This window comes from Lampetra fluviatilis, chromosome 22, assembly GCF_964198595.1.
Source record: "Lampetra fluviatilis chromosome 22, kcLamFluv1.1, whole genome shotgun sequence".
NCBI lineage: Eukaryota > Metazoa > Chordata > Hyperoartia > Petromyzontiformes > Petromyzontidae > Lampetra > Lampetra fluviatilis.
Window position 1 is genome coordinate 10,929,055 of NC_136296.1, and position 23,900 is coordinate 10,952,954.

General features: G+C 52.1%; 1 protein-coding gene across 1 annotated transcript in view; it reads right to left on the reverse strand.

Moving 5' to 3' along the window:
- The window catches only part of LOC144938528 (kelch-like protein 29), a 129,216-nt gene that overhangs the window by 63,155 nt on the left and 42,161 nt on the right, over window positions 1-23,900 (reverse strand). Inside the window, exons 2-3 of the mRNA XM_078866424.1 lie at window positions 19,749-20,114; window positions 10,876-11,020 (exon numbers count right to left, since the gene is read on the reverse strand). Of these exons, the coding sequence (XP_078722550.1) occupies window positions 10,876-11,020; window positions 19,749-20,045 (442 nt within the window). The 5' untranslated portion in view covers window positions 20,046-20,114. The remainder of the gene's footprint in view (window positions 1-10,875; window positions 11,021-19,748; window positions 20,115-23,900) is intronic.

Consider the following 23,900-nt stretch of genomic DNA (forward strand, 5'->3'; position numbering starts at 1 on the left):
AGTGACGTGCGGTGAGGTCAATGGCTGGGGAGGCACTGGCTACTATCAGAGCCGAATTTAAACACTGAGGGGGGCGTGTTTGACACGTGTCTGAGGGGGGCGTGTCTGGCACGCCCCCCTCGCTGAGGCAGATGTGATAGCTGCCTCCCCTGGTGCTTTTTCATTGCAGTTTCATGACGAGACCAGCGAGCCTAAATATCTTTATACACATACATAAAATAAGTTACCTGGAGTATGGAAGGCGAGGACATGAAATTAAGGGGTCTACAAACATTACATTGGTGACATGCTGAGATAGTAACAGGCACGCACTTATTGCCCACGCTCCATCCAGTTACTGAGGGGTTGCGCAATCAGAGGGGAGACTGAGCTTGTCGCTGCCTCACCTCTCGTCTCTTCCTGTATTTACAGCGGAGCTCTGCATATTTGGTGATTTTGACTATAAAAATGATTGGAATCGTACAGAAATGACATTTATTACACAAATCAGTGAAAAAATGTTAACATTTATTTGATTTGATTTTAGTTTTTACTTTTAGTAACAGCTATTTTCATTAGAGTATGACGGGAGGTGAGGCTCCGCCTCCCCTGCCTCCCCTGACCGCACGTCCCTGGCGCGTGCGTACACCTTTGCCCGACACCGCTCCTCCGTGAGTTTTGTGGCCACTGTGGGTTAGTGGGGGTGGACGGGAGGACCGAGACCAGCTCGTCAGATGCCGCCTGCCACCGACGACAGCCGTGATCAGGGAGCACGTTCGGGTCGTCAGGCCCATCGCGTAGCGTGTCACCCGCTGCGTCACGACTCCTCACCCACCTTTGCGGTAATAACGGCGATGGGCAACCAACGAGAAGCGGAGGAGTGCGCCGAGAAGCGCCGTGGAGGAGGAACGCGCGCGCGGAATCACGCGGAGAGAGGCACGCGCGCTGGTCGGAAACGAGACTTGAGAGAAACGGACGAACAGCAGGCGGAACGCGTCGTCGCTGGGAGGGACGGCGATGGCCGGGGGCAAGGAACAATAACAGGGGCAGTGCCGGATTATCCTAATAGCACAAGTAGCTACATATGTAGTAGCTACGGGCCCCGCACTTTCAAGGGCCCCGCGCTAAATGCATTCAAGCTATCAATTCCGGTTCAGTGATTCTGCACTTGCTCTATTACTATAGTACTAGAATGCCTTCAACTTTTATGAACGACTGGGTGTTTAAGGTTAGCGATTTGTCGTATTATCTGGCTGTATAGCAAATGAAAAAATACAATTACTTTATTGTGCAAGTAAAAAAAATTGTCTTTTAATATTTACGTGTTTTTTTTTATTTAGGACCCCTTTATAACATACGCCACAGGCCCCGCACTAGCTTAATCCGGCACTGAACGGGGTGGCAGCCATGGAATGTATACGCATCCGCGAGGGAGACGGAGCGACGAAATGATCTCGCGTGGAGGTGCTGGGTGCACCGTAACACCGCCGCGGGATCGTGGGATTGGCGGCAGCGGCTTGGGGTAGAGCGAAGGCCTTCGTCCGGCAGCGGGTCATTATTTTATTTATTCCGCGAAATGAATGTGTGCCAAACCAGGAGGCAGCAGCTCCATCGGCGGCAAATTGACCATGGGCCCCTGCTGCTGCTGCTCCTGCTGGTGATGGCGATGATGGAAACGCATTCGTGCACATTTATGCCGAGCGCGTGTTGAAATTGCGGGCCTTCACCATTTACGCCGTGGGCTGGCGGGGCGGAGGTGAGGGGAGGGCGTTGAAAAGGAACAAAATTGCCCGAATGTGCGCGTGCTCCGAGCACCGCTGGTCTGCCCCCCCCCCTGCCCACCCCCCTGCCCCCCCCCTCACCCCCCGCCGTGGTAACGGCCCCCTGAGAGGTGGGGCTCTTTTGGTGCTCACTTCGAGAAGGGGGGGAGGGGCGACAAAGACAAAGACCCCCCCCCCCCCCCGTATAGCCTTCAACATAATGTTGGGACAAGTGCTGTTAGCGGGCAGCACCTACGAAGGCCGGCACGTGTACATGAGGCGGGCGGGTGGCCATCGCCACGTTTACACCACACCGCACCAGGTACTCGCCCCCCCCCCCTCCCCACTTGATTCTCTGGTCACTGTGCGTTAGTGAACACATTGCCCATATCAGTTTAACACGTATGCTTCCGTGACCAATATCATCCAGAGGAGGTTTTTTGGGTTAGATTGCGTACTCAGATCTGAGTACTTAGATTGTAAATGTTGTGGCTTGGCTCTCCAACACACCGGTGTGCTGTACTAGTGACGAATTGGCCACGTTCTGTTTACGTGACAACCCTTACTGGTTGGCTGTGTCGGGTGGTGGCGGGTTTTAACGACACATTCATATATTTACGCGATCTAACCCAGAAAAACCCTCGATTATGCATTGCCCATATGCATGAAGAGAGCTTAAGATAAGAGGGGTGGCGGTGGTTGGGGGTTATGGGGAGGTGGGCTGGAGGGAACGGAGGCGGTGGTTAATCACGGTCTCTCCATTCAGCACAGAACTGAAAGGAAATATGATTTGGATTCACGCAGCGGCTGAATACGGCTGCACCTCAAGATGCCGTAGAGAAACACGCCGGAGATGCGTGCCGCGCGCACAGTGACATGACGCTGCAACTCACGTGCAACGTGTTGCATGCGTGCAACGTGTTGCATATTTCACGCAAATCGCATCTCGAAACTCTGCAGAATTTGCAGCGCGCGCAGATATTCGCAGGGAGAGACCCCCGGCAAAGATGCGAGGCAACCACAAGCGGTTGGTGCCAGCAATTTGCCCGTGCTCTGTGGTCCTACATCGTGATGTTTGGCCAATCTCCACGAATGATTGTTGATACGGTGTATATACGTGTGTGTGTATGTGTGTGCGCGAAGATCTATTCTAGAGAAGGGGCAGTCGGTCAGAGGAGACGGGGAAGGTCTCGAGCCTGGACGACATTTCCTCCGTGCGTGTCTCACGGAGGCGAATGACGCTCGATCAAAACCATCCTCGTTGCTTTTCTTTAATCTGGGCTAACCTGGTGTGACCTGGGCATGAGGAATCATTAAAACGTTCACTCCTCCCCCGCACGACCCCCCCCAACCCCCCCGGGGAAGGGGGGGCGCAGGCTGTGCAGAACAAACGAAGAGCAGCGTGTGCCACTACTCTGGTGCAGCGTGACCTGGATTTACACACGCACACACGCAAACACCGTACGCACACACGCACGCACCGTACGCACACACACAAACACACGCGCGCACGCACACACGCACGCACCGCACGCACACACATGCACCGCATGCGCACCGCACGCACACACGCACGCACCGCACGCACTGCACGCACACACGCACGCACCGCACGCACCGCACGCACCGCACGCACCGCACGCACACACGCACGCACCGCATGCACCGCGCGCACACACATGCACCGCACGTGCACCGCACGCACACACGCACTGCACGCACGCACGCACCGCACGCATGCACCGCACGCAATCGGGATGAGGATTATTTTCGTCTGTGCCAGCTCTACCCCTGGGATGCGCATCCGTGCCCACGACCGAGGGCCAATGGGTGGCGTTTCGCACGACGGCGCAGCACTCGGGTCGGAGAGGCCACGGCACCGCCACCACCATGCCACCACCACACCACCATCACCACGCCACAATGCCACCACACCACCACCACAGCAGCACTACACCACACAACCAACACACCACCACCATCACACCACCACCATGCCACCACGCCACTACACCACCACACCACCACCACACCACCACCACACCACCACCACACCACCACCACACCACCACCACACTACCACCACACCACCACCACACCACCACCACACCACACAACCACCATGCCACCACGCGACCACACCACCACTACACCACCATCACCACACCACACCACCACCACACCACCACCACAACACTACCGCACCACCATTCAAATATATTGAGGCCGCCACGGTTCGGTTTCCGCGTGCGGCAGCAAACTCGGCGCCGCGTCCCTGGCTGCTGTCCCACTCTGCCGTGGGCACGATCCCCATCTGGGAGCCGAATGCCGACGCCGAGGTCTGCGCCGCCACAGCGAGGGGGCTCCGGTTGCTGCCTGCTGGCCGAGCCGCCCCTCGAAAAAATATATGAAATTTTCTTAGGCTCGACGGGCTTTCACTCACTCAAAGGGAGATACACTTCTGCATCTGATTGTGCTTCAGGGAGAGAGTTCGCGGAGTTGTGTTGCTGTTTCTCCTCCGTTGAAGGAGCGCGCAGGCAACAGTGGGTTTGCCGCCCGGTCCGATCGTATCAGTTGCCTGACCACAGTCGCACGACTGCGGAGCGTGTCTGTAATCTTCGATTTGATGCGCGCAGCGGCCTGTCGCTGACCTTCTGATGCGGTTGATGCTTCCGCTACCGGCGTCTTCGTGGAGGAGGATGGGGTGGAGGAGGAGGAGGAATGTGAAAGCAATGAGGTGCGATGTTTGGTTCTCGAACGACGTGTTTGTTCTGGACGTCCGCCATCGTTCCGCTCTGCCCTCTGCCAGCGCTCTTTCGGATCAGTGCCATGGGCACTGCGTCGATGTCGCCGCTCCGAAACTCAGTCGCTTATCTCCTGCAGCGGCTACGGCAGCGGCGCCGCACGAGACCAGAACATGTTGCCCGCTACGTAACGACACGAGCGGCTACCAGCGCCGCACTCGCGTAAGCGCTTGCAGATGTCGACCCCCGGAGCGCTTAACGGCAGGGAGAAGGGTGGTGGGGGAGAAGGGTGGTGGGGGGGAAGGAAAAAAACCCAAAATATGCTGCCTACCCACGCTGGGCCTACGCGGGGCACCACGCACCACACAGCCCCCACGCACCACACAGCCCCCACGCACCACACAGACACCACGCACCACACAGACACCACGCACCACACAGACACCACGCACCACACAGCCCCCACGCACCACACAGGCCCCACGCACCACACAGCCCCCACGCACCACACAGACACCACGCACCACACAGACACCACGCACCACACAGCCCCCACGCACCACACAGACACCACGCACCACACAGACACCACGCACCACACAGACACCACGCACCACACAGGCCCCACGCACCACACAGCCCCCACGCACCACACAGCCCCCACGCACCACACAGACACCATGCACCACACAGGCCCCACGCACCACACAGACACCACGCACCACACAGACACAGCTCCAGCAGCAGAGTGTGCTGCTGCAGCTGCAGCTGCTGCTGGATGGACAGAGGTGGTGGCGAGGACAAGTACGTACGTGTGTGCATGTCCAACTTCTTTCGCGCATCGTACGTAGCCGACCGCCGTGCCGGGAGACGGAATCGAACCGGCGACCTCTGGATCACAAATCCAGCACGCCGCTAACCGTACAACCGTCGAGGCAGAGCACATCCACTTTTAATGTTAACGAGTTCGTAGCTAACCCCGTTCCCGTTCCGATGACGAATGTGTACATCAGCCCAACGAAACAGGAAGAAAGACTAAAATGAAATCACTCGGTGGCGAGGCTCCTGCAGGGCATGTGGCACAGCTATCGTTGAGTGCGGTTGGTTCCGTCGCTACAATTCTCCGTGGTGAGTAACAATGTCTTAAAAAACAATGGCACTGTGCCTCTAAATAACATTAATGCTGAGCAGCTTTCGCGTTCCGAGGACTCCCACCCCCCATCCCCCCACCACCCCCCCCACCCTGCAACTTGCAGACGTCTCAGAACAGTAAAGGGTTAAATTGGTGTCCATACGAGGGTTAGTTCAATTTCTCTGCGTCCGCTAAAAGGAAAACTGATGACATGTCAATGAAAACCCGTTTCGCTTGTCGACTTTGTTCAAAGGGGCCGTCCATAAATGACGTCACGCGATTTTGGACGATTTTTGCCCCCCCCCCCCCCATCGTCACACGACGTCACATAAAGTCACGCACCCCTCAAATATGACGTCACAAAGCTCTGCCCCCCCCCCCCCAAAAAAATAAACATGATTTAAATCGCTTTCAACTATTGTCATTGTATTGCGTATTTAATGTGGCGCTGCACTCTGATGTTGTAGGAAAAAACTTTATGAAAAAGTCTATTTAATTAAGTAGAACGTGTTGTCTACATTTATTTAAATTTGCGCATTTTGATGTGACGTCACATTTCTCAACCCCCCCCCCCTCGTCACACATCGTCACAAATGTCTGACACCCCCACCCCCCCTAGGTGCGTGACGTCATTTATGGACGGCCCCAAACTTCCCGGGTGTCGCAGTGGCGTCATTGTGTGACGTCCACACAATTACACCACTGAGACACAGAGGTTCGAGAAAATTTCCCTGCGCTCTCAGCTCTCAGCAAGGGACCCTTGCCCACCCAGAGGAGGTGGAGCGGTGGTGCGGTCGTTAGCGCAATGCCCTGTGAAACCACGACACCCGAGTTTGAGTCCGGACCACGGCCAACATCAGCTTCGAGCGATATCCAAACCAGACCTCGGCTTTGGCTTTGACCCAGCCCGCCGCTGACCGACGCGGTGAAATATGCTCACACGAACCCCGGCACGCAGAGGCTCTCACCCAGCACTGGGATGGCGAAGGGCTGTAACTGATTGATAATTACAACCGATCAAATCTTTCCAGCACGAATTGCCGACATCGTTACATCTGTTTTCCCTCCCCACCTCCCCCCCCATTGCTCTATCACAATGTTGGGTCCCTCTCACCTCTCAAGGGGCCCAAGTCAGCCAAGTTCGTCGCGCCCACTCACTTCTCAGGGAGGCGCTGGGGTCCGGCCGCCCGTTCGTCTCATTGAATTAAAAACAACACCAGAAAGCAAGGACACCAAAAAAACACCTCTTTCTAATGTGATCACCCACACATGTTTTGAGTAAACCTCAACTCGCGTAGTAAAACACTGACCGCGTTGTTCGCCCCTCCGGCGATAGCGAGAGGCTCGTAACGACGCCGTCGAAGCCACCGGCGGTAATAACTTCCTGGGCTCGTGACGCAGGTTATAAAACCCGCGGCGCGCAAATAAGTTGATATTCGTTACGTGAATTGTGAAAATTAGTTGGGAAACTACGTGGCGGCCTCTCGGTTTTCGCCGAATGAGATGGGGGAAATTAACACGTAGCAGGCTTTCGCGACCAATATTATTCATAATATAGGTTTTTGGGTCAGATCGCGTTATTTATAAATGTGTCGTAACCCTCCACCACCCGACACGGCCAAACAGTAAAAAATGTGTCACGTTTTTCAAAGGACAAAATAATTCACTTTTTTTAGCCCACCGGTGTTGATTCTCTCTACAGCACACCGGTGGGCTAAAGAAGTGAATTATTTTGTCCTTTGAAAAACGTGACACATTTTTTACTGTTTGGCCGTGTCGGGTGGTGGAGGGTTACGACACATTTATAAATAACGCGATCTGACCCAAAAACCTTTATTATGAGATGGGGAAAAACAATCGAAGTGAAAATAACCTTTCTGGAATTGGATCGTGATTCAAGATTCGTCATCAAGAAACACGATTCTTCAGCGAATTGCCGACGGAGGAGGTGACTGTATGTATGCTCGTCTGCGCACGCAAAATTTATGAATGCATGTCAAAAAAGAATGTGCGCAGAGGGAAGCGAGATTTTGAGTTCACAACGAGAGCCACGAGTGGCATTCTCCAGCCAAACTTTGCTCGCACTATTCCATCGCAAATACCAGAGTTAAAACCGGATGACACGTCGCCTCGAAATGTTCCATCCTTGCGCGATCGTTTTTAAACAACATCCTTTTCGCACAAATTCCCTCGTACGGAACAACAACGTTAATTTTTTTCATACTTTTACATCAATGAAAATATTTTTTTTTATATAAATATAATTTAAATGAAGTATATAGGTTGTGGGGTTCATAACACAGGGTGATAACCACTGCTCCACCGTTCCGCCCCGCGCACTACGTTACATGCCGTACCGTAGATACATTATTCGTGAGAACTTAAAAAAAAAATATCATCGATTGAATTTGATTCTCACGCTCGCGGGTACACGCAGTGAATCTTGCATCTCAATGATCGATTATTATTTTTTTATATTAAAATAACCGAATGGAAATGTGCAACCTCATAAGCTAATATAACGGCGCAGGAGTGAATCATAGGGACTGGTCTAGATACATCTCGCATCACACATGTGAGGCTATGCGGAGGAATTTAACTGACTTGGCCAGATTTCGATTTAAAGCTTTCGTGACTGCAGGGATTCATATTCTTGGTTCTTTCGGTAAAGTCACGTAGAAGGGAAATAATAAAATAATAATGTTCATTAGGACGCTGTCTTTCCGACAGACCTGTTCTTCACCTGAGAACGGCTGCTTGCGTTGTGGCCGAAACGTCTTGAGAATTATTTTATTATGTTTTATTTTTATTATTTTATTATTTCCCTTCTACGTGACTTTACCGAAAGAACCAAGATGATGACTTGGCTGGCTTCATGGCGCTGTGCTCAAACCACCAAGCCACCATTCCCTCCCACGTTCATTACGTATGTTGCAAATCCGTGGCATCATACATATTAAATGTACATTTACACAGAGCCCATATATTTTACATGTGGTCCTGTTCGAGGGTAGAATATATATTTAAATATATGTTTTGAGATGCGGCTGATGATTTCGAAACGTCTTTTTTGTTCAGCGGAATCTGTGCCCGCGCATTATCGTGTTCGGCTGATAAATACCTCACAACGCGTCCTGCCCCATCTCCTGCACCCTTCAGGGGTCCCCAGAAGTGGGGGGGGGGCCATACAATCCAGAGGAGAGGGCAGGACGTGACGCTCCGGAAAAACAGCTGACGGCGCGCTGTGCTGTGCGGTAAACAAGGCTCGCTTAACATTTTTTCCTCGCTCTTCTTGCATTGCACTAACCTCTAAAACTCAACGCATCAGCCAATTGGCCTTCCCCAAACAAGAGGTTTACTTGTACACGAGGCGTAATGAAAGGCGCGCTCTTTGAGTTCACGCGCGTGTAGGGTGTGGAGCGGCGGAGCGGCGGCGCAGCGGGTGAGAAAACCGCACCACGGAGCCAGCTGACGTGAATCCTTTGCCGTAGCTGAACATCCACGGTGAGAGGAAAGTGAACCGGTCCTGACCATCATTGGACTGCACCGCATCACGCAGGAGCATAAGCCACCACGCGCACACTCCGGTCATCGCTCGCAGCAGCGGCTTTAGGCTGACACCATCGAACATCGTGCACCTCCGATTAGCACGGTTGGTCAACATACATACGTACGTACATACGCCGCGCGCTTTCAGATGCGCTTTCTGCGGCCGTCTGGAACGCTCTTCCTTCCGATATTAGGAGGCCACTGGGTGCTATGCAACTTTTAAATCATCATCTAGATTGACAAACTCATTTTTTAAGAACTACTCCAATTAGCACGGCTGGCTACGTACAGTGCCAATAAAAGTTCAACGTGCACACATACAACTGTGCTATGGAGCCAGCTAAAGTCAATCTTTGTCAAGTGAACCGGTCCCAACTATTATTTGACGACACTGCATCACACGCACACACGCACACCAGCCCGGGTTGGCGAAGGCGGGGAGCATCGACGGCGACGCAGCATAGAAGTACAGCGCAACAACAACATACCCCGTTCAGCAGCTCATATCAACCAGCTGTGCATGGTTGTTGCCACTGCAAGCTCTGCACACATCTCGACCCTCCCCGTTCGTCTGAGATCCGACGAGATCTCAGGCGCGATCGCGGGTGATCGCCACGCGGAGTTTCGTTGAACCGGGGCCGAGGACCTCCAGAGACCAGGATCGGAGTCTCGTTCGCAACAGCGAAGTGACGAAGGCAAAACGGAGTATGATAAAGCACACAGCGACAAAGCGGACAGGAATCGTTTAACAGCTAGTAGTGGTAATAGGGCTTTCGCGACCAATATTATCCATAATAGAGGCTTTTGGGGTTAGATCGCGTAAATATAGAAGTGTCGTTAAACCCGCCACTACCACCCGACACACCCAATTAGTAAGGTCACGTGATCAAAACGATGCCAATCCGTTACGAGTTCAGCACTCGCCAGGTTGTGCGTTTGAGAGTAAACCGACAACGTTGACAATTCGAGTACCGTGACACTTCGCCGGTAATTACGACAACGACAACCACCAGCCTCGCCAGGCAACAGCCACAGAGTTGTGGAGAACTCCTCCTCCTGTGTCGGTCTTAAATAGAGCGGGGTGAGGGGGCAGGGATGAACGTGACGCCGTCACTTGTGAGACAATAAGATCAGAAGGGCGCGGGGGGGGGAGTTAATGCAGTCACATAAATTACAATGGGCATCCATTATTCGTTGGGTTATTCACAGTTAATCAACAAACACAATGTCCTATGCGACGCCGCAAGCAAACTGCTGCGTCGCATGACACTGATATTGCACAGGCACGAACCGACGTCAAACAACGAACTGTCCGCAGCGCGAGTCATCTCGGGGCAGATTAGTTCTTAGACCGATCGTACGTAGCGCAATTTCACATTTAAGCTACGGAAACCTCGAACGCACTAAGGGTGACAATCGTATTGAATATGGCAAACGGACAAGGACATGGATATCCAATGCATGCACACACACACACACATCCTGGTCTGCTTACATATCAATACAGAGTCTGAATCTTTATCTATCCTGGAAGAATGCGACAAACTACGAAGATTTTTATCACGGACGTCCGGGGAAAAAAAAAAATCGAAATAATTAAATATTAATATAATCCCGATCGCGCGATGCAACGCACCTTCGATGAAAGGGCAACCGAGAGACGACACTGGCTCGGTCAGAGGGAAAGAGAGAGGCGCGCGCCCGGTCTCACCGTTGCTCTCGCGCATCTGCTTGGCAGGAGGCTCCTGGGTGCTCCAGTGGAGCCCCTGGGCTGCCGTGGAGGTCTGCGTCCACTGACCCCCGGTTCCCATCGCTGCCCTCGAAGGAGCTCCTCCACCTTCCGCCGTGCGCGCTGCCTGGAAACGCACGAAATGAACGTCGAGTGCTCCGCGCGTGCGTGTCATGCACAGGTGCTGCTCGCTAACGGCACTTGTCCCAGCAGTCCGTTGAGGCTACACGGGGGGGGATCTTTTGTCTTTGTGTGCATCTCCGTCAGTCAACTCATGGGCACCTCCATCCGTCCCGTGACCTCGTGTCGACGAGCCTTCGACAACACCACCGTGGCCTCGGGAGTGCATCTGGCCTGGAACAAATGCCGTGGCGACGTTAACGCCAACTTCGTAGCGAAGGGCGGCTGTTGTTGTTCTTGTATATCATAGGTGCTACTCGCTAACAGCGCTTGGCCCAGCAGTCTGTTCAGGCTGTACTGGGGATCTTTGTCTTGTTGTATGTTAATAGGATGCTACTACCGTAGTCTAACGGTTAGCACATCGGAGTTGCAATGAAACGAATTAGCAAAGTTCCTTAACTTAATGGGTATGGCGCTGTCAGTCTGACTGGCAGGCTGCGTGTGGTAGGGTAAAGTGTGGGTACTCCACATCCCTTCCAAGACGCGTGGCCTGCGTGGAAGGCCCATTTGAGAGACTCACCAGAACTCCCTGCGGCGGAGGCCGAGTGGCACGAGAAAGCCATCGGAGAGGGCAGCACCGTTTAAAAATATATATATATATCAATAAATGTCTACGTTCGCTTTAACACGCGGATCGAGGTCGGTAAGGAAATCATGTCAGGGTAGAACCTATTCTTATTTTTCATACTTTGATACTGGCGAAAAAATGTCCCAAATCAATTCACGTTGGCCCCTTCGGGGCAGAGCGAATGCGACGTTAATTCCCGAAACCCCCACCTCCACCGCCTTCCCGCCGCACATCCCAAATTTCACCCGCACGGTATCCACGCCGCAGCCTGAAAGGTTGGGATGTACGAACGGTGAACCTCTTTCGCAACGTACTTAGCCAACCGTGCACATCGGAACCGCTGCGATATGGTAATTGGAGTCGTCGGGTAGCAGATGAGGTGGCGGGGGGGGGGTGTTGGTGGGGGGGGGCACGAAAGCAACTCCGCACCTATGGAGGGATCGCGTTACGCGCGCCGTGCAAAGCGAGGCAGGTGGTCGCTGAGCCTGCGGCTCCCCTCGGGCAAACACGTGCCGCCTGGGCGTCATGTAACTGATGACCGGCCACTCGGTCGAGCACGCGTGCCCATCCTGTCACCCCGCTCCGTCCCGCGCTGGCCCTGTCTGCCCGCCGTCTGTCCGCTCGTCAACGCGGCTGCTTACTGCTGCTGCTGCTGCTGCACATCTTTAATAGAAGCCGTGTCAAAGGTAAAGCATATTGAGTTCGTGAAAAAATCACGAACTCCACCCCCCTGTTCTCCCATACTCAATGGCTGAATTCATTAGGCCCGATCTCAGCACTGGAGCATCCGAGTTATAAGCTAAGAGACAAGGAAGAATAATGAAACTAGTCTTAAAAACCTGAACCTTAGACCAATCTTGAACATGTGAACCTTCGACTAGTCTAACACATCTGAACCTTAGACCAATCTTAAAACCCTGAACCTTAGACCAGGCTTAGACACCTGAATCTTAGACTAGGCTTACAAACCTGAACCTTAGACCAGGCTTAAATACCTGAACCCAGAACGGAAATAACCGGCCATCCAACCGCCCCCCCGCCTGCTCTGATGAGTCCGGGGTGCCTGCTGATATTGTCGATGCCCCCGGTACTACCGGCCGAGAACGTCAGAATGTTGCAATGTACGATGTGAGGGAGGATGTGGAATAAAAAACATATATATTTAGTAAAAATAAAAAAATAACAGGCGTGATAAAATTACTTCGTGATGCGCGAGACCGGTGGAGTCACGTCGAGTTTATCCGCTGGGGTTGAAGTTGATGGAAACGATAAATAAAAATAAAAACGCAAACGCTTTGCCATTTCCGGAATAAGCGCGGGAGGTGTTCAAATGCTCCAACACCAAATCGACACCTTTTTACAAGGCATAAAGTCAACGCTCGCCACACACGCGCGTGGTGATAAAAAAAAATACATCATATATATACACACGAACAAATGTGCGTTCATACGTTGACGCACTGTCCTTTAAAACCGATTGCTCTGTACCCAGAGTCGGCCATCAACTACGGCTTCGTCTCACCAGTGCTTGACGAAAGGCCACCAAAAGGCAACCAGCGCAAGGACCATGCACACACCAAAGCATCGACAGCTCGGACTAAGGCTGTCTCCGTTGCTCGCCGTTTTGACTTGTTAAACCAAAGCGAAACGCCACTCAGATTGTGCATCGTGCCCCAGATGTTCGTCGAGACGGGTTCGTGATCGGTATCACACCGAGCTGATATGAGCTACCCGTCGGAGGCCGTCGGACTGCGAGAAGGGCTACGTGCAGAACGAGAGAGAGAGCGAGAGAGTGAGCGAGAGAGTGACCGAGAGAGTGAGCGAAAGGTGGGGGTTTACATAAAGCAAAGTTTAAAAATGTAAAAAAAAAAATTACGAAATGATGAACGAAGCAAAGTGCCGACTACACCGAGCATCTTCTTGTTTACACTGATCGTAAAAAAGAGAGAGACAGAGAGAGAGAGGAGCGTGTGGATCAAAGGACGGAGCGTACGCAGGCAAATGGTGTCACATTGTTCCGCGATAGGAGTAAAGTTGGGGCTTGCGAGGGACGCGGCACCGCCAGGATGGAATGACGGCTGGTGGGGCGGCACTCTCGATGAGCTGGCATCTAAAGGAGAGGAGGCACGCGGGAGGGGACCCCCCCCCCCCGCCTCCATCGTGGAGACGGAACCGTGAAATGAGCTCGCCCACGCGGGATGACCGATGGATCGTGGCGTATCTGCAGGGACGGATTGGGGAGATGCCTTCATCGAGCCGTGGGTAGAGCACGGCCGACGATGATGATGATGATGACAGCACCTCCAAATATCACGGTCAGCTACGTACGGTGCGAAAGAAGTTCGACGTGCGTGCATGACGATGACGATGCCATCTGCTGCAGTAATATATTGTTTTACCCGTGGATTTTAAGCGAAAAATTATGAACCGTCGCTGACATCTTGCCAGGACCTTCTTGGAAATGAGTTGTGCATCTCAGGGGCCTGCCGCGGATAAATAAAGGCCATCACCATTAAAAACATATTTAACAACGATAACGGTAAATTACATAAACAATCGTGCTTTATTTTCATGCCCCCCCCCCACTCAAGCTGACGCTAATGCATCCTAAATGAGTCTGTAATTTACTTAGGGCTTGTGTGCAATCGATGGAGCTGGAATTATTTTCTCATTTGCGGGCACTCAAGACCGTTGGGATTAGGCCAACACACACGCAACCAGTCACACTCGCTTCCTGTGTGATGCGCACATCATCGATATCTGTTTAATCGCGTGCGGCCTGGCCACGGGGGGGTGGGGGGGATGGCTGCACTGCACATAGCTATGCTGCATGAGGCTATGCTGCACGAGGCTACGCGACCACGTGGTTACGCTGCACGTGCCCACGGCGACCACGTGGTTACGCTGCACATGGTTACGCGACCACGTGGTCACGCTGCACGTGCCCACGGCGACCACGTGGTTACGCTGCACATGGTTACGCGACCACGTGGTCACGCTGCACGTGCCCACGGCGACCACGTGGTTACGCTGCACGTGGTTACGCGACCACGTGGCCACGCTGCACATGGCCACGTGCGTGACGCACCAAGCAAAGGGTCTGTGCAGTAGCATTCTTCCACGAAACTCCCGAACTCGCTGGCACTGCGAGGTGGCCAGGAGGAGGCAGAAGAGCAACTGGGGTCGATTATCTCATCTGTGTTGGCATCGGAAGAGAGGAAGCGGACACGCATTCCGATTCGGGAAGCTGAGTGAGGCGTTGTTCGTGGGTAAATGAACGCGCTGTTTGTTATTGTTGCTGGTGCGGGCGATAGTTTGGGTGTCTCGTGCACACGTAAGTGCCTGCTTTGGGTTAGCCTCAGGGGAATTGCCTTTCACAAACTCCTCCCCCTCTGCCTGTCGGATTGAATATTAAATGGCTCGAACATTGTACAGTTTTTTGATTTACAACACATGCTCACAAGCGGAGTGTGCCTTCGTTTAACAAACATAAAAAAAAACGTTAACGTCGTCCTAGCCAGCAATCGCTTTCGTAACAGAAAAATTATCCACATTAGTAAGCCGATCTTTCCGGTAATTACCCTTCCTCAAAGCCGTTGGTGACTAAGCTAATTTTTGTTGTTGCATTAATTCCACGGATCAAAGGCGCGCGCGCTCGTGTAAATGTCCCCGTTCGCATCATCGACCAAGGCCAATCCGCTGCTGGATGAACGAAGGCCTCCGTCTCAAACCGTCGCCATTCCGTGATCGTCACGCGAGGTGGCGGCTCCCCCGTCTGGCTCCGGCGCCACGAGCGGCCGATTTCATCCCCACGGTGGGCGCGCTATCGGGGCACGGGCACAGCGCGGTAACGCTGCCACGTGCCGCACAGCGGTACCGTGAGGGCCACGTGGTGGTGTGGCCACGTGGTGGTGTTACTACGTCGCTCACTTTTCGGCGATGGTTAAAGCCCAGTTCAGTGCTGAGTGTGCGAGTGTTTGAAACGTCGTCAGTCAAATCCCCCCGCATCCCTTCTCCCCCATGTCAATGACGTTTATATATTTTTTGTAAGTTAATAAAACTAACAACTTCTGTGAACCCAGGGGACAGCTGCTTGGGCACGGATGGCAGTTCGGGACAGGGGTTCACCACCGCTCTGCGGGACGTGAGGTGGTGATACGTTCACTCGGAGCGTGTTCGTTCTTCCTGCTTTGCGGATTTTTGTTAAGTTGTTCCCTTCTCTCCCTCCCACCTTTAACCCCTTGTTTTTGTTATCCTTCCCCGATCCTTCCGTCCCCCATGTTATTTGTCATCCTCTCGCTCACGGTCCCCACCCGGGAGTCCAACTTCTGCCCCCTGCTCCAAGCCCCAGGCGCACCGAGCACTGGGCTTTGTCCGCAGAAATTCTTACGTCCCCACCCCACCCCACCACCTCTCCATGTCACGGTTTGTGCTTTGCACCGGGATAGTGTTGAGTTAAAACAATAAAAAACGATTGAAACTAAAAATGAAAAACGAGGGCCTGCAAAACCGATGTATTCCAATTGCGCTCTGGGAATCGTGCGACAATGCAACGGAACGAATTCCCACACCTCTATCTGTGCCGGGGCTTTGACGGGTAATCAACCCCAAGGCCACCTTCCTACGCATGCTTGGGGTTTTCCTCCGGGCTCTGCCGCGTTCATCCTCGCGCGATGCCAAACACGCCATCGATGAAATCGGTCAAACAATCCCGACGAAAAAAGAAACGCTCGGTCGCAAAGAGTACCGAGGCTTAGTTGACGCCCTCCTGAATAAACGAAGCTCAGCACCGCTACCACCATCGTCGTCGTCAGCATTATTAGAGCGACCATAAATATCTGCTGATAGGAGGATGCGTGGTGAAGGCTCGGGGAAGAGATGGATGTTTTAAGGGAGTGACTAGGGGAGGGGTGAATGGGGGGGGGCAATATGAGAACGTGCACAGAAGCACACACACACAGAGACAAAGTTGCTCCGTGCATCATGCTTGCTGCTGCTTACAAGCGGCATCAGGAAACGTGAAATTGGCAGCGTTTTGTGAGCACGTGGTCCTGGGCAAATAAGGGCACGGACTCCGCTCAACGGAAGTAGCAGAACAAACCTACCGCTGTGCAGCTACTGCTGCTACTGCTGCTACTGCTGCTGGTACCGCCGCTGCATGCCGAATGTAAAATTAATTCAAAAAAATCTATAGAAATTGCACGAAAAGAAATAGCACGAACAAAGCAGAAAGTTATCACAGTGTCAAATAAGTCCATGAGGTCAACTACACGTCACGGAACACAGTCACAACTTCCCAGCCAGGTCAGGACCTTCACAGGAGGAGGGGCGGTGGTGGTGGTGATGGAGTGCCAAAGAGTTACGACTTAATTTAGACCAATCGGTACAATGTCCGTAAAGTGATGACCTCTTTTTCAGCGCATGCCTGCAAGAATTCATTAAAAGAAGGCCTTGAGTTCGGATTTCAATAATTAAATAATCAAAATGCGATGGAAGTCGATTTGTCGGACGTGGAGTGGGAGTCTGGCATAGGGCCTGCACGTCAGAAAACTCGCCTCACCAGTGGTGGAGCGTGGCGGGGGGCTCACAATTGGAAGGGTGCGAGTTCAAATCCTGGTTAGGGTTTCACTCAGCCCATTATCACCCCCCACCCCCCGGGGTCGATCAAATGAGCACCACTTTCTTGGGAAACCAACAGCGGTTGCCCTCCGGGTGATGTTTTTTTGTTTTGTTAAAGCGACTCGTTAACCTTGCCAATCACTTTGTACCAGAGGTGTGGACTCGAGTCATGTGACTTGGACTCGAGTCAGACTCGAGTCATGAATTTGATGACTTGCGACTCGACTTGGACTTGCATAACAATGACTTTGTCCCACCTATGAGATGTGGACTCGAGTCATGTGACTTGGACTCGAGTCAGACTCGAGTCATGAATTTGATGACTTGCGACTCGACTTGGACTTGCATAACAATGACTTTGTCCCACCTATGAGATGTGGACTCGAGTCATGTGACTTGGACTCGAGTCAGACTCGAGTCATGAATTTGATGACTTGCGACTCGACTTGGACTTGCATAACAATGACTTTGTCCCACCTCTGCTTTGTACTCATGTCGTGCGTGCTTTTTGTTGTGTTGTTTGTTTGCCGTCGTAACTTTCTGACCCCCTGCGCCCCTTTCCGGGACGTCTGTGTGAAAACGAGATTTCGTAGTTTCTCGGATTCCTCCGGCATAGGAGATTCCGATCCCGAATTGCGTCCCGACCGTTAGGAGCGTGGAATTTCCACCGCTTGCTCCGGGGGGTTGGAAAGAGGAAGGTGAGAATTGCCTCGATCCACACTGGGGGAGAGGGGAGAGGGGTGAGGAGCATGGTTTAGTTTGTGACTATTTATAGAAAGTGCTCCACCTCCGACGATATGGCGTGTGGATATTTTTTTGTGCAGTGGGTTGGTTCATATTAAGACTGCCATTAGCGGGGGTGGGCGGGCGGCTATCCCCTTAGGCTAAATAAAAAAACTGTACTTCGAGGAATGTTGTTACTTTATGTGCTTAACATTTGTTGTATGGTGATTCTATTATACTTTACCGGAGTTCAGCCGGTTAAAATTAACCCCTTTGGGGGTTTAAATGCAGATTCTATATTCTCCCACAAATACAATCGCTGTTCCCCCTCGCGGTCAAACTGGCATAGAAGCTTCATAAATCGCATCGCGGGCAGAGATCACACGTTAACTAACCAGGCTTGTGTTGCTCTGCAGGCCAACCACTTTTCATCGAGCAAATTTTCTTCAAAAACAAAATTAATCATCATAAAAGGTGTCCTTCGCATATCCGTCTCTCCACGTATTTCTTACGCGGCCCATCAGCTGCATCCCCTTCGTCGAGCGCATCATTTCAGCAGCATTGATTCAACAAAATGCAAACCTTTGGACCGGTTTCAACACACAGTATCTCATCAGCAGTAGGGTCAGGCTCGCTTGAATGAATGCTGATGAACTGACAATCTTACAGGTAAGCACCCTCCCTTTATGCTAAGCGGTCCAAGTCCAACGCGAAATTATATACAAGGTTTGAGTCACTATGAGACCTCCTTTACCAGTGGCAAAATATAGTGATGGGTTTTAACCCTTTCAACTGGTACAAAAACTGACACCCTTATACAAGGCATCTTGTTTGCAATAACTACAACACAAGCAGTCAAAATGCAAACAAACATAAACAACTCTGATAATGATAATGATATGCACTGTCCTTGAAGTTGATTGGTCCACACCCGAGACAGCTTTTCTTAGAGCCTAGTCTCCATTGGTGTTGGACCATTGAGTTGTACGCCTTTTGGCCTTGTACAAAGGTGTCAGTTGTTGTACCAGTTAAAAGGGTAAAAACCTATCACTAAGGTTTGAGTTATTTCTTAACTCACTCTGTATTCATTGGTCAGACAGAACCCACTCACTCACTCACTCCATGCCAACGCTGTACCAAGTTTCCACTGTTGCTCATCATAAGCGATGAAGATGACAATGATAACCCTGATGACGATGATCCCAATAGCGATGATGACAGCGATGATGACAGCGACGATTGTGATGATGACGATGATGGACACTTATTTTAGGATTTAAGTTTTTTTATAAGACGCAGCAGACCCAACAAAGGGCTTCATTGTGCCGTACAGTAAAATGTACACGCAAAAAAGAATCTCCAGATTACCCAACATATCCTCGGGATACAACTATTTTGGTTTCTTTCTAAATGGGGGCATCTCAGGCAGAGAGCGTTCCAAATTTGCGGGTCCAATGGAGCAAAAAAGCCCGAGCTCAAAAACTTTTTTTTCCGAAATTGTGGCTCACCAAGGATCGTGGTCGCGCGTGACGACATCAAACCCCTTAGAAGGATCGGTCAAACATTGAGGCTACTACTGAACGAGCGCTTTGTGAGTCAAGCATGGCGATTTGAATCGTGTAGCACGGAGCTCAACTGGAAGCCAGTTGTGAGTCCAGTAACGAGGAGGGACGACACACTGACGTCGAGGCTGATGGTGTTGACGATGACGGTGATGATGATGATGATGCTGCTGCTGCTAGCGTGATGCGGAGTCGGAGCGTACGTGCGTCGGCGGTTTGAGGGGCCCCATCCCAGCAGGGATGAGCGACGGAATGCTTGGCGCACTGGTTGGCAGCGGTAGCAACCCAGGTCTCCCCGAGCCGTGGTGGTGGTGGTTGTTGTTGTGCTGCTGCTGCTGCTGATGTTGAAGCTGGAAGTGGTGGTGGTGGTAGTGGTGGTCGCCACCACCGCCGCTGCTGCTGCTGCTGCAGCTGCTGCTGTCGCTCATGGCGTCGACGGAGCCCCGTTCCTTGCGGCCGCGGTAGTCGCAGCGGTCGTACCGCACGTGCGGGCGAGACATCGCGGCCAGGGGCCTCAACCGCCCGGAGCCTCGGCCGCGGCCGGCGTCGCCGCCAGCGCTGCGGCCACTCTGCGGGTAGAAGGAAGGTGACAACGAGGACCACAGCTTCTTGCGAGGAGCCGGGTTCTTAACAGGATTCGCGACTTGGATGGCGGCCTGCCTGAGGATACAACAACAACAAAGTCAACACGTTCGTCAACAACGCCGTCGTAATTTTTAAAAAAAGATATCAAATCGGGTCACGTTTCGGGCAATGGCCCTTCTTCATAGCACATGAAGCAGGTTTTGTGGACTTGGGGGTAGCAAGTTGGCCATACGATGGCAGTAACACCAATCCCCACTAGGCCCGAAGAAGCCTGAAGTAGATCAGGTGAAACTGACGGCAGATAAGGCTTCATGACCTGTGCCGCTGCTGCCGCCGCCACCGTTGCACAATCTGCTGCTGCTGCATTCTGCCGTTGCTGGTCATTATTGCAAAGGAGTTTCAGGCGGACTGTTTCTCACCCGCGCCACCATGTAAAATAAATCATAATAAGTCGAACTAATGAGGGTTTACATGCGAGAGGAAACTGTAGCTCCCGTAAGAAAAACCCACGCGTGCGAGGGGGCAACACTCTATCCCTTACAGATGGAGCAGGTGGAGTCCACATTCGTTGTTAAGAAAACTATGGTGGCTTGGGCAGGGCACGTCACTCGAGGAGATGACGGCCGATAGACAAGAACGGCGATGGAATGGCAGCCAAAGGTCAGAATATGTTGAAGAGGGCAAATCCACCGTCCAAACGGAGCGATAAGATAAGTTTTCGTGTGCAAGAGTACGGTGGATTGTGGCGTCGTGGGACAGTGAGGGAAGGCAGTGGCATAGGGAGGCCTTCATCCTGGAGTGCTGGATTGCAGGTCACGTGCCTAGCCACCACCACGTGGCTAAGCCAGCGCTGCTGATAATCTTGTTTTTATTATTATAACACACTTATTGAACTTGACGTGTTATTTCTCTTTATATTCTTTGGAACCTTTGACGCTTAATATCTTAGGATTTTCATTTAATTTTGTTTATGCGAACTACCCACGTTTTTAATTTAGCACGTAAAATGTTTTTAATTCCGGGGTAAAAATAATTAATTGTTCTACTTTTGAGTGCAAATAAAAGTGTGTGTACTGAAAAAATAGTTTTTACCAAATTTTTTTAAATGTGAGAGTCATCCAAAATTAAACCGGTTTCTCTGGATTAAGCACAGTGAGTCGATTGTAATCATGTACTATAAATAAGAATGTACATTAACTGCCTTTGCACGAACATTAACCCAACAAAAATTGCGTCGACAATATTTCTACATGGCCAACGATTCACGGGCGAACGTCAAATTATCTCCTGAGTTCCCAAGTTTGTCGTTGGTAAAACTTTCACAAACACAGTAGGAAATGTAATAAGCCAAACCACGGAATTGTGCGTGAACACGCCAGACAAGGCGCCTGATGACAGATGTATCTCGTTGCATCGCGGGCCCGTCAGAGACGACCACAACTCGGGCATTGAGGCCTTCATTCAGCAGTGCATAGCTGCTGCTGCTGATGATGATTACTGCGATGAATGTTCGTACACACACGAGGCAAAAACTCTTGCGGAACAGTCACACTGAAAAAAAAATGTCAAATCCGATTGATAATTCCTAGAGCCCTTGAACACACAGAGTCAGCAAGCTGTTTCCTACCCGAGCTCTTTACGAGCTTAACGGCGCTTATTGTCAGGAACGACCACCGATTCAAAGTCCACGACTTAGTCACTGAACCTGGCCACTCTTTAACGCGATCACCGGCGATCGCACGCGCCCATCGCCCCGCATGCACCCAGCAAGGCCCTCGCCTTGCCGAGACCTCGCCGAGGTTGAGCTGCCCACAAAAAACCAGTAGCCCCGGTGGACAGGCAAACGGTTGGGCCCGCGCCAAAGTTGCCCCCCCCACGGCCCCTCCAACGTCAGCCAGCGTTTGACCTCAGCGTTCGCACGTTTTGTCGGGCAGGAAAAAGGCACGGCTCCCACGTCGTTCCTCGCACCGCCACGTCACGTGGCCACCACCACCCTGAAAAGCACAACGCTCTCAGCCTTGCCTAAGCCACCGGTTCAAAAGAGCGGAGCGCGTTGACCGTGCCGCTGCTGAAGCCAGAGAGAGTTGAGGATGTGGCCTTGACCCCGTCAAGCAGCGGTGAAACAAAGATACAACTGCAGACTGGTCTCATTCTCAATTGGACTCGTCAGTAACGGTGCAGTGCGGTCACGGACGTCCACTGCTGCCCCTCCTGCTTCCACCCGGCACGCATTTGTCCCGTTGTGGGAAGTTCTCGTGATTCAAACAAAACGTTGGGCTGGGAGGCGGATGCTGCCAGCCCATGGAATGGCCCAGCGGATTGGGGGGGTTAGGAACCATTTGGATGAACGCTTTCCTCCTCTGCGTATGACTGGGCGCGTGTGTGATTCGTCTTCGCGCACACTCGTTACCACAGCGCGAATCCGTGGCCTGTAGCATGTCGCCTCATTATTGAAAAGCTCATCTTCGAGCTCCGTTAAAGAGACCGCGCAGCGATTCCCCGATCGTTGCGCTGCGCCTTCAGATGCGGCGTCGGCGGCGAGCGTCACCGCTGTCACGTGATGACGCTCACCGAGGACGCTTTGTGGACGCAGTGCGTGCCGTGGTCGTGGTGCGTGTCGTTGTCGTCACAGTGCCTCCGTCGTCCTCGTGTGACGCGGGGTTGGGATGGGCAGAGCAGGCGGCGAAGTTGTCGTGGTTTTGTGCACCTCGTTGACTCGGCGGCTCAAACACAAACAGTGGCAAATTAACTCAACTTGGTTCACATTGACGGGGTAAAGCCCCCCTGAGCTCGGCAGCTCTCTTTCAGTAAGTGACCTGCCACACGAACGAATGCTCGGCTCAACAAAGCGGCTTATCACGTGCGCCAGGTGGGGGGGGGGGGTGACATTATAGCCGCCGAATAATCTAATGGGGTGTGCGAATTCACTCTGTGCATCCCCCAGGTTGGCTCAGCCTAAAATTATTATCCTAAGCAAAAGTGATCAACAGCAGACCAACCCCCACGCCCAGAGAGCAGACGATGATTGATGCTGGTGACCAAGCATGCCCCAACCCCACCATGACATTAATAGGAGCTCGCTGATAGCGCTTGAAACCGCTATACTTGGAAACCTGGTCCGATTTAATATTGAAGTGCGTGCGTGTGCGTGCACGTGTGTGCATGCAGAGACGTAAATATATTTAGGGGGGTGGAGGATGGGGGGGGGTTGTTTTTTGAGGTTGTCAGCAAAGCAACGTGATTCCTGATGATTTTTAAATCCTTTATATTAAGTTCACTTGCTTGCTTGCTTACGACCGTGCAAATCTTTCGGTCGTTTTTTAACCCACTTCCCGTGATCCAATCGAGCTGACATTTTCCACACAGACTCGTTGTGCGTGACAATTAATGTTCGTGAAAAAAAAAATTGAAAATGTTACACTTTTTAGGACAAAAATATTATATTTAATTATCAATTGCTTAATGCTGCCATGCAATCATCTGACCCATAGGTGGCAGCCATCTCAAGCTAGGGGACGAGAGGACTCTAGCCGCCACGCATATAAAGGATTTAAGGTGAAAAACTTAGTTTTTACGGGTTATACTTGTTACATGATCGACTTGTTTGTTGAACGCTGCAGTATCGGCAAGTGCATGTTGGGGACGATTAATACGCAGCGTGTCTCCTGTAGCGGCGGTGGTGCGGCGGGTAGAACATGGCGCCATGAACCAGGAGGCCCCAGGTTCGATTCCGAACCAGCGCCAAAATCATGATGATGGTCCTGACCCTC